General features: G+C 40.4%; 1 protein-coding gene across 1 annotated transcript in view; it reads right to left on the bottom strand.

Moving 5' to 3' along the window:
- Positions 1–6,794, bottom strand: part of TTC1 (tetratricopeptide repeat domain 1) — a 46,968-nt gene extending 40,174 nt beyond the window's left edge. The window contains exons 1-2 of the mRNA XM_036751230.1: positions 6,690–6,794; positions 5,076–5,448 (exon numbers count right to left, since the gene is read on the bottom strand). Of these exons, the coding sequence (XP_036607125.1) occupies positions 5,076–5,396 (321 nt within the window). The 5' untranslated portion in view covers positions 5,397–5,448; positions 6,690–6,794. The remainder of the gene's footprint in view (positions 1–5,075; positions 5,449–6,689) is intronic.
- Positions 6,795–13,183: the final 6,389 nt, after the last annotated feature.

The raw sequence follows: 13,183 nt of genomic DNA, 5'->3' as shown, positions 1-13,183 counted from the left end.
GCACAGAAGTCAAAGAGAATGAGGACTGAGAATAGGTCATTAATTTGGCAATGGAGATTATTAGTAACTCTAGAGAGTGCACTTTTAGTGAAATTAAGGTCAGAAGCCAGATTTTAAGGGGTTAAGAAGAAAGTGAGAGGAGAGAAACGAAGGCAGAGGCACCTGTTGTAAATGGCTATAAAAGGTAGAAAAGCTACAGGACAAGTTAGCTGGGATGGAAGGATCAAGTGAAGGATTTTTCAGGTTGAGGAATGTATGTGTCTGTCTGCAGAAAATAAGGAATGAGCCAGTAGACAGGGAAAGACTGAAAATAAGTGATAGAGTGGAGATGAAAGAGAGGGCAATCTTCTGAAGCAAACAGAACGGAATGGGATTGCTTGATCAAGCAGAGGAGTTAGTTTGGTAAGGAGTAAGAGTACTTCGTGTAAGACAGGGGTAAAGAAAAAGCATGGGAAAAGGAGCATTAGTATTGTGAGATGAGGAAAAGGAGAGAAGGAACTCTCAGTGAATGGCCCCACTTTTTTTCTGTAAAATATGAGGCATGGTTCTCAGTCAAGACAGTGAGGGAAAGGGGAGTCATGGAAAGTTAGAGGAGGGATGAATAGGTTTGGAAGAGCCACTGTGGAGAATGGGCTAGTGAGTTGGTAAGGCAGGTATAATGGGAACCCTTAGCAGCAGCAAGGGCCCAGTTGAGATTGTGTAATATAAATTTGGAGTAGACCAAATCAGAATGATTAACATGATTTTCTCCACCTTTGTTCAACAGCACAAAGGCAACAAATGGTGGGAGTGAGCAAAGGCTGAGGCTTAGCAGATTTGCTTTAAGATTTGTAAAGTGCTCTATATATATTCCCTCATTCAATCTTCATAACAACACTATGAGGTAAATGCTATTATGATCCACATTTTCCAGATGAGAAAACTGAGGCTGAGAGGTTGGTTAAGTGACTTGCCCAAGGTCACAAAACTTGTGTCTGTCCTAACTCCATGTCCAGCACTCTATCCAATGCACACTTAGCTACAAAAATGCCCCTTCCCTTAGGAATGCAACATTTGGCAAAAGACAATGAAACCAAGCATAAACCTTATAAAAAATGGACTCCCACATCTTTTGTTAATGCTGTGACGGTTACCTACACATTCAACCAAACTCCCAACTGTATTTGTTGACCATGTTAGCTACCATTACCCACACCTGAAATTCTTAAAAGATTTTTTAAAAAAGTCAAGTACATAGGAGGAATATGTAGCTACTTCTATGTAGATTTTGAGGAAGTAGTTGATAGATCAAATTCTAAGACCTTTAAGACAAAATTTTAGAAAGAATACTCTTTTCCTTGGTTTTTAATTAAAATGAACATCTATCAGAGAAGTCTTCCTTCCTTTCAGTGAAATCCTAGGCAATGTCAGGGCTTGTCTGGATAATATTCATCCCTATGGTTCTGAGCTAATATATATAGTTATAGTGGTTAGAACATATAGGGCATTCATATCTTCTGAAATGTCACTAAGCAGCAATCACTTATTCTAAACGTAAGGATTTTTTTTGTTCATTGTAGAAACAACTACAGTGGAGGAAAGAAATAAAGAGAATAAATTCAAGGACTTAAGGCAGACAGGTTTATGCCCAAATCTTAAGTCTGTCAACAGCTATCTGCTACCACCTACAGTTTAGGGAAGCAGTAGCTATAAAACAAATTTGAATTTAATACTGGAATTCCAAAAAGGTGGAGTTCACACTAGAAACTCAGGCAAGAGGTAAGAATGACACAGATTTACCAAGATACCCACAATAATCATTATTATAACAATATCAAACATTATGGTACAGTAGAAAGAATGCTGGATTTGGAACCAGAGGACTTGTATTCAAATCCAGACTCTGCTTTACTACCTGTGTGACCTTGGGATGGTCACTTCAACTCTCTGGGACTTGGTTTCCTCATCTGTACAATGAGAGGGTTGTATTCGAAACGGGGCTCTTCCAAATCTAAATCTATGATCCAATGATGGACTCATATTTATACATTTCTTTAAAGTTTATAAAGTGTCCATTTCACAGTATTCTTTTGTAAAGTAAATGATTAAAATATCATCCCCATATAACACAAAAAGGGAGGTAGGTTTACAAGGCCCATGCGTGTCAGAGCACTTGGGACTAGATCCCAGGTCTTCTGATCCCAAGAAATATAACTTAAAGAGTGCTGTGAAGATTATGATGGCAAAACACTCAGGAAACACTGAAAGTACTGGGGAAATCAGTCCTTCAAATTTCTCTAAGACTAGTGAGAATAATAGGAGGGGAGATTCACATTTTCTTGAGCAATCTCATAAAAATAGTAAACAGTGACTTTGCCAGAACTATTGTCTTTGAAACCAGAGATCATTTCTCTTACAAACATCTACACAAAGAGATACAGTCTGTTTTATAAATAACTTTCAAAGATCTTCCTGAAATGCTTCCTTAGGGTGTAAATTACCAGTAATTCTAGGGAGATCTGTTGTTCTTGGAGACTTTTGGAGATTTTTTTTCAAATTACTTTTTGGTCAAAACTGATTTATCACCAATCCTTGTCTATCCTTCTGTGGAGATTTGATCCATCCGATTATCTCTACCTTGATAAATCCTTATTGCCTGCTAATGTTGAATTTCAATTTCTTAGAAATAGCTTTAACAAAATTAAGGCTCCTTTTTAAAGTCCTTGGGCTTTGCCAGCAGCAGAGTACAAGCTCTGGAGGTTCCTACACCAGAAAAGATTACTGGGCAAATGTACCTGTCACTGAGGGGCAGAATCCCTCAATTCAGAAAGTTTGCTATCAGGTGATGACTTTTTTTTTTTTTTTGGACCACAACAATATCCTGAAGGCCATCTGCTAAAGTATGGACTGGTTATTATCTGGACTGGCAGAAGGAGCATGCACAGTGACAAAATCTCTGAAAGTATTAAAATGATATTCTGTCACAAATTTTTCTTCAGAATGAAAACTAAGTTGATTAAACCCAGCGGAAGAGGTGATATATTCTCTAGTTTAGACTCAGGCTCACACTATCCCTTTGGCATTTATCCATAGTGTTCATTTAAATCAAACATTAATAAGTATAGCAAAGTGTCAATGAATACAGACCAGTATAAAAACAAGACATGTTAAAATCCAGGGAAAATGAAAAGTTTGAAAGGAAATATCTTTTGTGATATTAACAGGAATACCACAGACATAGATAAAATTACAGGCCTTTCCAGAGGCTAGCAGAAGAAAGCCCAATGAAAACAATTTTCCCCCAAGTATGCTGATGTTGTAAAGATATTTAAATCTAGAAAAAAAGAGCATAAATATCTGCCAGAGTAAGACCCATATTTAAAATGCTGAAGGGTAATCTTTAGAACAGTTCTTAATGAGAATTCTTTTGCTTTGATTCCATGCTCACCAAGCAAGTTTCTGAGATATATGTAATTTGGTTTTCTGAATTTGCACACACGTATACACAGACAAGAACATCCTAGTGCTAGTTATCATGCCCATTATAAATGAACAAACTGGCAGTCTGGCTTTATGATAAGTTTGCTTAGTATCAACTAATTCATCTGAACCTGGAAGTACTAATAAAACTCAGTTGCAGGATTGACAAGACTGAAAACCTTAGATGGGTAGATACACCATGGTGCACTAACCTTGGAAGTCCTTCCAGAAAAGCTTTGTCATCTTAACACAAACACTGAAAAGATTCTCAAAAGCTGTAAGATCTGCTAGTCCTGGACCCTAGCAAAGACCTAGGCAGAAGGGCAGGAAAGTCCTGTACTGATTTTTAAATAGATTTTCAATCGAATAATTAAGAGATAGCATTAGTGAAACAAATGCTGAGCTAAAAAAATCTTACGCATTTCCGGAAACAATTTCTCTAAGATTATCAAATCATTAAGTGCCTAATGATTTTATTTTCAGAGGTATTTTCACTAAGGTAGCTTAAAGTATCTCTGCATTCTCTCATTCTTCTTGCAAGACCATAGTCATAATTTGAAACCAATAAATTTGATAGAGAAAACTGACCCTCAGAAGACATCAAGACACATTCTACTCTCCACTTTCTGCTTCCCACTCAGCTTCCTGATGTAACCAGCAAAGAGATATTCTAAGGACCTAATAGCATTATTTCTTGTACTTTTTTCCCCTTCAAATACTTTCCAACACAATTACGGTGCCTGGCACACAGTGGATGCTTAATAAATGCTTGCTGAATTATGCTCAAGTCCACTTCTAATCTAGTGTGACCAGTTATCAACTATTAACCACCTAAGTTGAGAAATTCAATGAATCTCTTGGTAGAAAAGTATGAACATCAGATGGATGGCTATATGGAACAGTCTCACTTGAGGCCAAAGGATTCAGAGAACATCCACACTTCCTTATCTCTGAAAGAGGTAGCTTGCCCACTGAAGGTGAAGCTCACTGGTAAAGAAGCATAGAAGGATGTACCTGCTGTGTTATCTTTTGATGAATCTTTGCCTCCACGTATGCATAAAGCTGTTGTGTACAATATTTAGCAATGTAAGTGGAGATGATATGTAGTTATGTACGTCCTGTCTCTTTCATTACATCAAAAGCTCCATATGAGAAATTACTGTTCATTTAGGTACTTCTTCCCTAAGTGACTCATGAGATTATGCAGGTAAAGTACTATGTAAATGTTCACTTTTATGATGAAGCTAAAAAAAAAAAAATCCAACCCATCAAAAACCTCATGAAACCAAAAGAAAAACCTTAACTTTATAGGCCTCCGGCATCCATTTTAAAAAACAAGAATGTTTTTTCTATTTTCTCAAAACTGCTTTTTTATGTAAACAGAAAGGAAAACATTTAAGACTTGATTAGACAATGACATTCAAATACTGCAATGTTAAACACTTCTAGCCTATCACTACAGTATCTATGAGAATATAGAAAAGAGGAAGATAATAGTCAAGTGCTATATAGTGATACTCTACCAGTCATTTTCAAACATCTTTAATTGGCTAATTTGAAGAAATGTACCTTTAATGAAGGTGACTTTTTTTCACAATGCAGGTGAAGATATTTACCTGTTTCTCCTCATCTGGCATATCTTTTTCCAATCTCAGTAAGTATTCTTCCTCTAGTTCTGAGGGATTCACATCATCACCTAGTTTGTCTTTTGGCTCTTCCACTCTTGGATCCTCCTTGTCTTCAAATGAGTCATTACAGTCATGAAAGCACTCATCTTCTCCCTGGTCCTGAACATCCTTTAGTAGTTTGCTGTTAACATACTCATCTTTTAAACTAGACACCACAGGGCTAGCACACTCTGATTCCTGGGGATCAGTCACCTTTAAACCATTGAACAAATCCTCTGGAGGCCTAGAATCTTCTGCTTTCTCCCCCATGTTGACTTCTATGGGGGGGGGGGGGTGGTGGTGGTGGTAGTAAGGAAAGGAACTTTGGGAGACAAAGAGAAAAAAATTAGTTTAAGTTGGCCAGTGCTGTATACAAAATGGATACTGTTTGCCCCATTCTATATAAATAGTACTATGATTCCTTACATACATTCAAAAAGTTGTGCATTAATGATACTATTTCACATTCACTGAAAAATAAGAGTAAAGCTGTCAAACATTTAAGCCAAGGGAAGGAATACAGACAATTTTAAATGAAGACCACTTTCCAGGTCAAATATATGGCCAGGGCTGCTTATAAATAATAATTCCTCTTTTATCTCTTCCTTGCTAAACCTCTGTTGGAAATACTAATTGATGGGATCCCTTATCCAATATTTATTAAGCACCTACAGTGTGCCAAACAATGGAAGAAAAGGAAAAATTTGGCTATGACTTGATCTCTATCATAGAACTTTCTAGTAGGAGAATAAGACCAGAACTTTCCCTTCATAGAACTTTCTAGTAGGGGAATAAGACATAAGTACTAAGTAGCAGGGAATGATCAAAAGATAGAAGAAATGAATCGGCTTGGATAGCCAGCCCCTTCCCATTTCTGCACGATGACACAGCAATATAATGTGGTCAGAGGATCAGAAAGGGAACGGTGAGGGTTATCTAGTCAAACACCCTCATTTTTTCAGAGAAGGAAACAGGTCCGGAGAGGGAAAGGGCCTTGCATGAGGCCATACAAGAGGGAAGGGAAGAGGGAGAGTGAAAAAGAAGCGGAGAGGTGGGGGAGGGGAGGAGAGACAGACGCATACACAAGCAGAGACACAGAAACATACGCAGAGACAGAGACGCAAGAGAGAGATAGAAACAAGACAGGGATACAAGAGAGACAGAGACATAGAGAGATAGAGACAAGAGAGAGTACTGGGAGAAAGGGATCTAGAGAGAGTTTATTTGGGGGAAGGGAAGCGTAACCTTCCCAGAACCAATCCAGCCCCCCCCCCCCCATGGGGGTTTTTGTCGGATAACGCCAGGCAGGTAGCCCGGTCTCCCCCTACCAATCCCAAACACTAGCCGTGAAACGGCCCGTGACGAATCCCGCCTCAGGCCTCGCCTCGGAAGGCTGGGACTGACAGCCCGGCTGCCCACAACTACCCAGTTCCCTCCCCTCCCTCCCGAGGGATCGGGATCGGCGCCCAATCTCTCCGACTCCGGAGTCCGAGCTCCTAGCAACCAAGAAGCCACCGTGCCCAGGGCCCGAAATATCTCCGCCTCCTTCCTCCCCGCTCTCACCGGAGGCCTGTCAGGCCTGGCCCGAGGGCTCTTCTCTCCGCACAGCCAGCAGTCCCCGACGACGCTTCACCTTCTTCACAGCTTTCACCCTTCACCCCTCAGTGGCCGGTGCACTTCCGCTCGCGCCGACCAATGGCCTAAGCGCCGCGAAGAATTCTGGGAGTCGTACTGCGGGACCTGAGGCGAGGAAGGCAACGCTCCCCGCGGAGCTACGTCACTGTACGGACTGTATGTTCGGGAGGTCGACGCCACGTTGTGTTACGGAAGGGAATGAGCTGTGTGAGAGGCAGAGCGCCCTGCCTACGGCCCTGCAAATTTTTACTCTCTGTGAGCTGTGGGGAATTTTCCCCTCCGTTTCATTAAGTGTCCTCTGGCGAGTAAGAAACATAAAACAACCTTTTAGTAGGAGCTAGCCTTTTCCAAACCGTTCTGTAAGGAGCCTTTTCCCAAAACTCTCTAGAGATTCTTCTGGTGCTTTCTGGGAAATCGCTCCACAATCAATCAACAAACATTTATTAAGCGCTTACTCTGTGCCAGGAGCTGTCCTAAGCAATAGAGGAAGCAAAGAAAGGGGGGAAAACAAACCGCTCCCAAGAAGCATGTAAATATCTTAAAAAAAAATACAAATTATGGAACTGAATGTTGTGAACTAAAAATAAAAAAAATTAAAAAAATACAAATTGATACGTAAAATGTGATAGGACGGTAATCTCAGAGCAGAAAGGCCTTTTGCAGAAGTGAACTTTGAACATAGTCTTGAAGGAAGCCAGGGAAACTTAATTCCTTAAAAAACAAACTGGGGGAGGGGTAGAGGGGCAGTTCCAAGATGGTGGCTGGAAAGCAGGGACTAGCATGAACTCCCCACCAAGTCCCTCCAAAAACCTATAAAAAATGGCTCTGAATCAATTCTAGAACTGCAGAACCCACAAAATAGCAGAGGGAAGCAGGGCTCCAGCCCAGGACAGCCTGGATGGTCTCTGGGTAAGGTCTATCCCGCACGGAGCTGGGAGCGGAGCGGAGCAGAGCCCAGCCTTGGCGGCATGGACCAACCAGACCAGGAGCCGGGCAGAGCAGGCCCTAGTGCCCTAAATCAGTGAGCTGCAGCAGTTACCAGACTTCTCAAACCACAAACACCAAAGACAACAGAAAAGGTTAGTGGGAAAAGCTGCTGGGGACAGGGTGATAGAGTTTGGGGCTTAGCCACCGCCCTGGGGGCAGTGGAGGTGGGGCAGCTATAGAACTACAGCTGCAGTTGCTTCCAGCCCCAGGCCCACCTGGTGGGAGGAATTAAGTGGCGGATCAGAGCAGGAGTGCAGAGCCTGCTGAAGATCTGAGTCCAATCTGGGTTGGGGGTTCTTGGGGAAGGAGGAGTGCTGGTGTGGCAGAGCTGGCTATAATAGCTCTGAAAACAACAGTGCCTGCCCTCAAGCTTGGAACAAAGTACACTTTACTCTACAAGCAGTCATACCCCAATGAAAAACTCAAGGGTCAAGTAAGTTGGCTGGGACCATGACCAGGCAGCGAAAACACACCCAAATTCAGTCTCACGCTTTGGAATCTTTCTTTGGTGACAAAGAAGACCAAAACATACAGCCAGAAGAAGTCAACAAAGTCAAAGAGCCTACAACAAAAGCCTCCAAGAAAAACATGAACTGGTCTCAGGCCATGGAAGAGCTCAAAAAGGATTTGGAAAAGCAAGTTAGAGAAGTAGAGGAAAAATCGGGAAGAGAAATGAGAAGGATGTGAGAAAACCATGAAAAACAAGTCAATGACTCGCTAAAGGAGACCTAAAAACATACTGAAAAATATACTGAAGAAAACAACACCTTAAAAAATAGACTAATTCAAATGGCAAAAGAGCTCCAAAAAGCCAATGAGGAGAAGAATGCCTTGAAAGGCAGAATTAGCCAAATGGAAAAGGAGGTCCAAAAGACCACCGAAGAAAATACTACCTTAAAAATGAGATTGGAGCAAGTGGAAGCTAGTGACTTTATGAGAAATCAAGATATTATATAACAGAGCCAAAGGAATGAAAAATGGAAGACAATGTCAAATATCTCATTACAAAAACCACTGACCTGGAAAATAGATCCAGGAGAGAGAATTTAAAAATTATTGGACTACCTGAAAGCCATGATCAAAAAAAGAGCCTAGATATCATCTTTCAAGAAATTATCAAGGAGAACTGCCCTGATATTCTAGAGCCAGAGTGTAAAATAGAAATTGAAAGAATCCACAGATCGCCTCCTCAAATAGATCCCAAAAAGAAATCTCCTAGGAATATTGTCACCAAATTCCAGAGCTCCCCAATGAAGGAGAAAATACTGCAAGCAGCCAGAAACAATTTGAGTACTGTGGAAACACAATCAGAATAATCCAAGATCTAGCAGCTTCTACATTAAGAGATCGAAGGGCTTGGAATACGATATTCCGGAGGTCAGTGGAGCTGGGATTAAAACCAAGAATCACCTACCCAGCAAAACTGAGTATCATGCTCCAAGGCAAAATATGGATTTTCAATAAAATAGAGGACTTTCAAGCTTTCTCAGTGAAAAGACCAGAGCTGAATAGAAAATTTGACTTTCAAACACAAGAATCAACAGAAGCATGAAAAGGTAATCATGAAAAAGAACAAGAAAAAGACATCGCAAGGGACTTACTAAAGTTGAACTGTTTTGTTTACATTCCTACATGGAAAGATGATGTGTATGATTCATGAGACCTCAGTATTAGGGTAGCTGAAGGGAATATGCATATATATGTATATGTATATATATATATGTGTGTGTGTGTGTGTATGTATGTATGTATGTATATATATATATATATATATATATATACATAGAGAGAGAGAGAGAGAGAGAGAGAGAGAGAGAGAGAGAGAGAGAAAGAGGGTGCACAGGGTGAGTTGAAGATGAAGGGATGATATCTAAAGGAAATAAAATCAAATTAAGGGATGAGAGAGGAATATATTGAGAGAGGGAGAAAGGGAGAGATAGAATGGGTTAAATTATCTCGCATAAAAGTGGCAAGAAAAAGCAGTTCTGTAGGAAGAGAAGAGAAGGCAGGTGAGGGGGAATGAGTGAATCTTGCTCTCATCAGATTTGACCTGAGGAGGGAATACCATACACACTCAATTGGGTATCTTACCCCACAGGAAAGAAGGAGGAAGAAGATAAAAAAAGGGGGATGATAGAAGGAAGGGCAGATGGGGGAGGAGGTAATCAAAAACAAACACTTTCAAAAAGGGACAGGGTGAAGGGAGAAAATCCAATAAAGGGGGATAGGTTAGGAAGGAGCAAAATATAGTTAGTCTTTCACAACATGAGTATTGTGGAAGGGTTTTACATAATGATACGCATGTGGCCTATATTGAATTGCTTGTCTTCTTGGGGAGGGTGGGTGGGAAGGGAAGAGGGGAGAGAATTTGGAACTCAAAGTTTTAAAGACAGATGTTCAAAAACAAAAAAAAAGTTTTTGCATGCAACTAGAAAATAAGACACACAGGCAATGGGGCATAGAAATTTATCTTGCCCTACAAGAAAGAAAGGGAAAAGGGGATGGGAGGGGAGTGGGGTGACAGAAGGGAGGGCTGACTGGGAAACAGGGCAACCAGAATATATGCCATCTTGGAGTGGGGGGGGAGGGTAGAAATGGGGAGAAAATTTGTAATTCAAACTCTTGTGAAAATCAATGCTGAAAACTAAATATATTAAATAACTAAAATAAAATAAATAAAAAAAGAATTGCTTAAATAGCATACCCAGGAAAAAAAAACAAAAAATAACAAACAAAAAAAAAAACAAAAAACAAACAACCCAATAAACTCTGTCTCTCTCCCTCCTCCCTTCTTCCCCTCTTCCCCATCTCTCTTTTTCTACTTGTAGCGAGCTAATGCTGAATGGGTACCCACACGAGGTATTGATCGAGTGTGGTTAGCCTGATTCCTATCCACTGCACCACCTAGCTGCCTTGTGTCATTTCACAATAATTATAACAATTCGTATTACATAATTACCATATAAATAATTATTAAATATTTCAATTGTTAAATAATCTATATAGTAATTAGGTAATACAAATTCTTAGAATTATTATTCTTATTTTATAAATGAGGCAGGAATGCAACTTGTCCAATATCAGAAGCAGGGCTAAAACTCACCATGTGATCCCAAGCCTACCAGTGCTTTTTCCACTACAACATGACCTTAGATATCGAGTATCTTGCCCTTCCTTGCTGCAAACTATACCAGTCACCAGAAGAAAAACTTTCTAAGGATGATTTAAAAAAAAAATTTCTGCCATGAAGCCTCAGCAGTAATTTTTTTTAGTGACAAGCACTATGACTAAGATGGTGGTTTAGAAGCTGGCTATGGACAGTGGTTGTTAATGCCAGTGATAAATGGATGAAGATGAGGTATTAAATGGAGTTTGTGAATATGCGGGATTAAGGAAGCTATTAAGAAAACTGCAAATCACATTGAAATCTAAGCATGATATGGCTTCTATATTAAGTTCCCCTCCTTTACACCCGCTGTTGGTACCCATCTTTGGACAGAGAAAGGAAATTCAGCCACAGCTGGCATGGACTGAGCTAGCAAAGCCTTCTTTCTGGGCTCATTAGCTTGGACTACACAATTTATTCTGAGTTATGGAAAATATTTCCCAGCCCTCGTATCATTATGTTTAATATCCATGCCTATTTAAGGACTAAAAAACTAGTGATGTGACAGCCTAAGTGCTGCCAGGTAACTCGACTTCAAGCATGATGACAGTTGTTATTAACCCTGGAGTAAAAGGAAAGGCATTTCTTTGTTCCTTCCCATCCACTGCAGTGCTTGGATCATTGTGCTTTGTGGTGTGCACGCAGAGGTTCAGAGAGGAGTATTGAGAGGAGAGACAAAAGGGTCCCACCCATGTGACACTTTCATCCTTGATATGGGAAGTAAAAGGTGGCCAGCTTCTCACTATATGATGGAAGAGCCAATATTCTTGAAAGAAAAGGATCCTATTCCAGCCTTTGGCCCCAACTCCTCAGGAAACCATTATTCGGGAATGCCACTTAATAATTAGCAAAGCAAGAACAATCCTTTATTAAGTGCTTACATGATAAGCCCTGAAAATACAAATACAAGCAAAAAGAAAGACAGTCTCTGCCCTCAAGGAGCTTATGTTCTAATGAGGGAAGACAACACACAAAAGGGAGTGGAAATCATTCTTCTCTTATGGGTTTGCTAGGCTCTATCACAAATCAGGTTTTTTATTCTGGTTCCCTTTATATGGAAAAAAGGGGAAGGAGGTGCTGTCAAATCTGTCTTTCAGCCTAAGACACTTTTTTAGACTGTTGTTCGGTCATGTCCTACTCTTCAGGACCCATTTGGGGTTTTCTTGGTAAAGCTAACGTAGTGGTTTGCCACTTCCTTCTCCAGCTCATTTGACAGATTAGGGAACTGAGACAAACAGGGTTAAGTGACTTGCCCAGAGTCACACAGCTAGGAAGTATCTAAGGCTGGATTTGAACTCAGGAAGATGAGTCTTTTTGACTTCAGGCTGGGCTCTCTATCCACCTAGCTGCCCAGACTTTTTGTATTATAGGATCAAATATTAAATTTTAAAATATGTAAAGATTTATAGTTAGAAGACATCAGTAAGGTGTGTTGTTTGAATTGTTTTTGTAGATATGATGAATTTGCATGGATATACCCACTACTTTATTGCTAGTTTACTCTCATAAGTGATTAGTAAATATTTATGGAGCCCCTATTTTGGTCAAAAGAGACTTCCTAAAGATACTCTGGGAATAAAAAAAAAGGGGGAATAAAAACTAGTATTGCCCTCACTAAGCTTACAACCTAGTTAGAGATACAAAGCATACTTAGGTGAAGTGTTAGTTTTCATAATGCATGTAATATACAGGTAAATAAACTTTAAAAAGTAGTATAGAAGTTGAGAGGAAGGAGATATCACTGGTTTAGCAGGAACAGAAAGGTTTCATGGATGAGAGAGGACTTGAACTGGATCCTGAAAGATAGGATGATGGGTAACACTTAGATAAGAAGAGGGAAAGGTAGAGAGTATCCTGGGGAGGGGGAAAGCTTTTGTTCCTACAAAGGATGGTGTGATTGAATATGAATTCTCTGATAGCCTCCAATAAAATCCAGATAGGCAGAAAGGGGGGCAGCAGGAAGGGCCTTCCAGGCAAGGGGAAAGGAAGTGGCACATCTTTCCCCAACCCTCTAACCTCTCTCCAATCCCATTGGTACTATTCTAGTGCAGGCTTTCACCTCTTTTTTTCCTCTTCATTCCCCACTTAGTCGAACTCTTTTGGATTTCTCCATCATGCCTAGAACCTCTTCATCTTGCAAGATCACATCAGCGCTCTGTCCCTGGGGCCCCTCTGACTGAAGGGCAGAAAACTCCTCCAGAACCTTGAGTTTAGGAGGGCACTCAGGCCACCCTATCCTGCTATGGATTTTGATTTCTCCATCATGCCC

Source organism: Trichosurus vulpecula, chromosome 3, assembly GCF_011100635.1.
Source record: "Trichosurus vulpecula isolate mTriVul1 chromosome 3, mTriVul1.pri, whole genome shotgun sequence".
NCBI classification, from domain to species: Eukaryota; Metazoa; Chordata; class Mammalia; order Diprotodontia; family Phalangeridae; genus Trichosurus; species Trichosurus vulpecula.
Note: the sequence above shows the minus strand (reverse complement) of the source record. Positions and strands in the feature narration are given on the sequence as shown.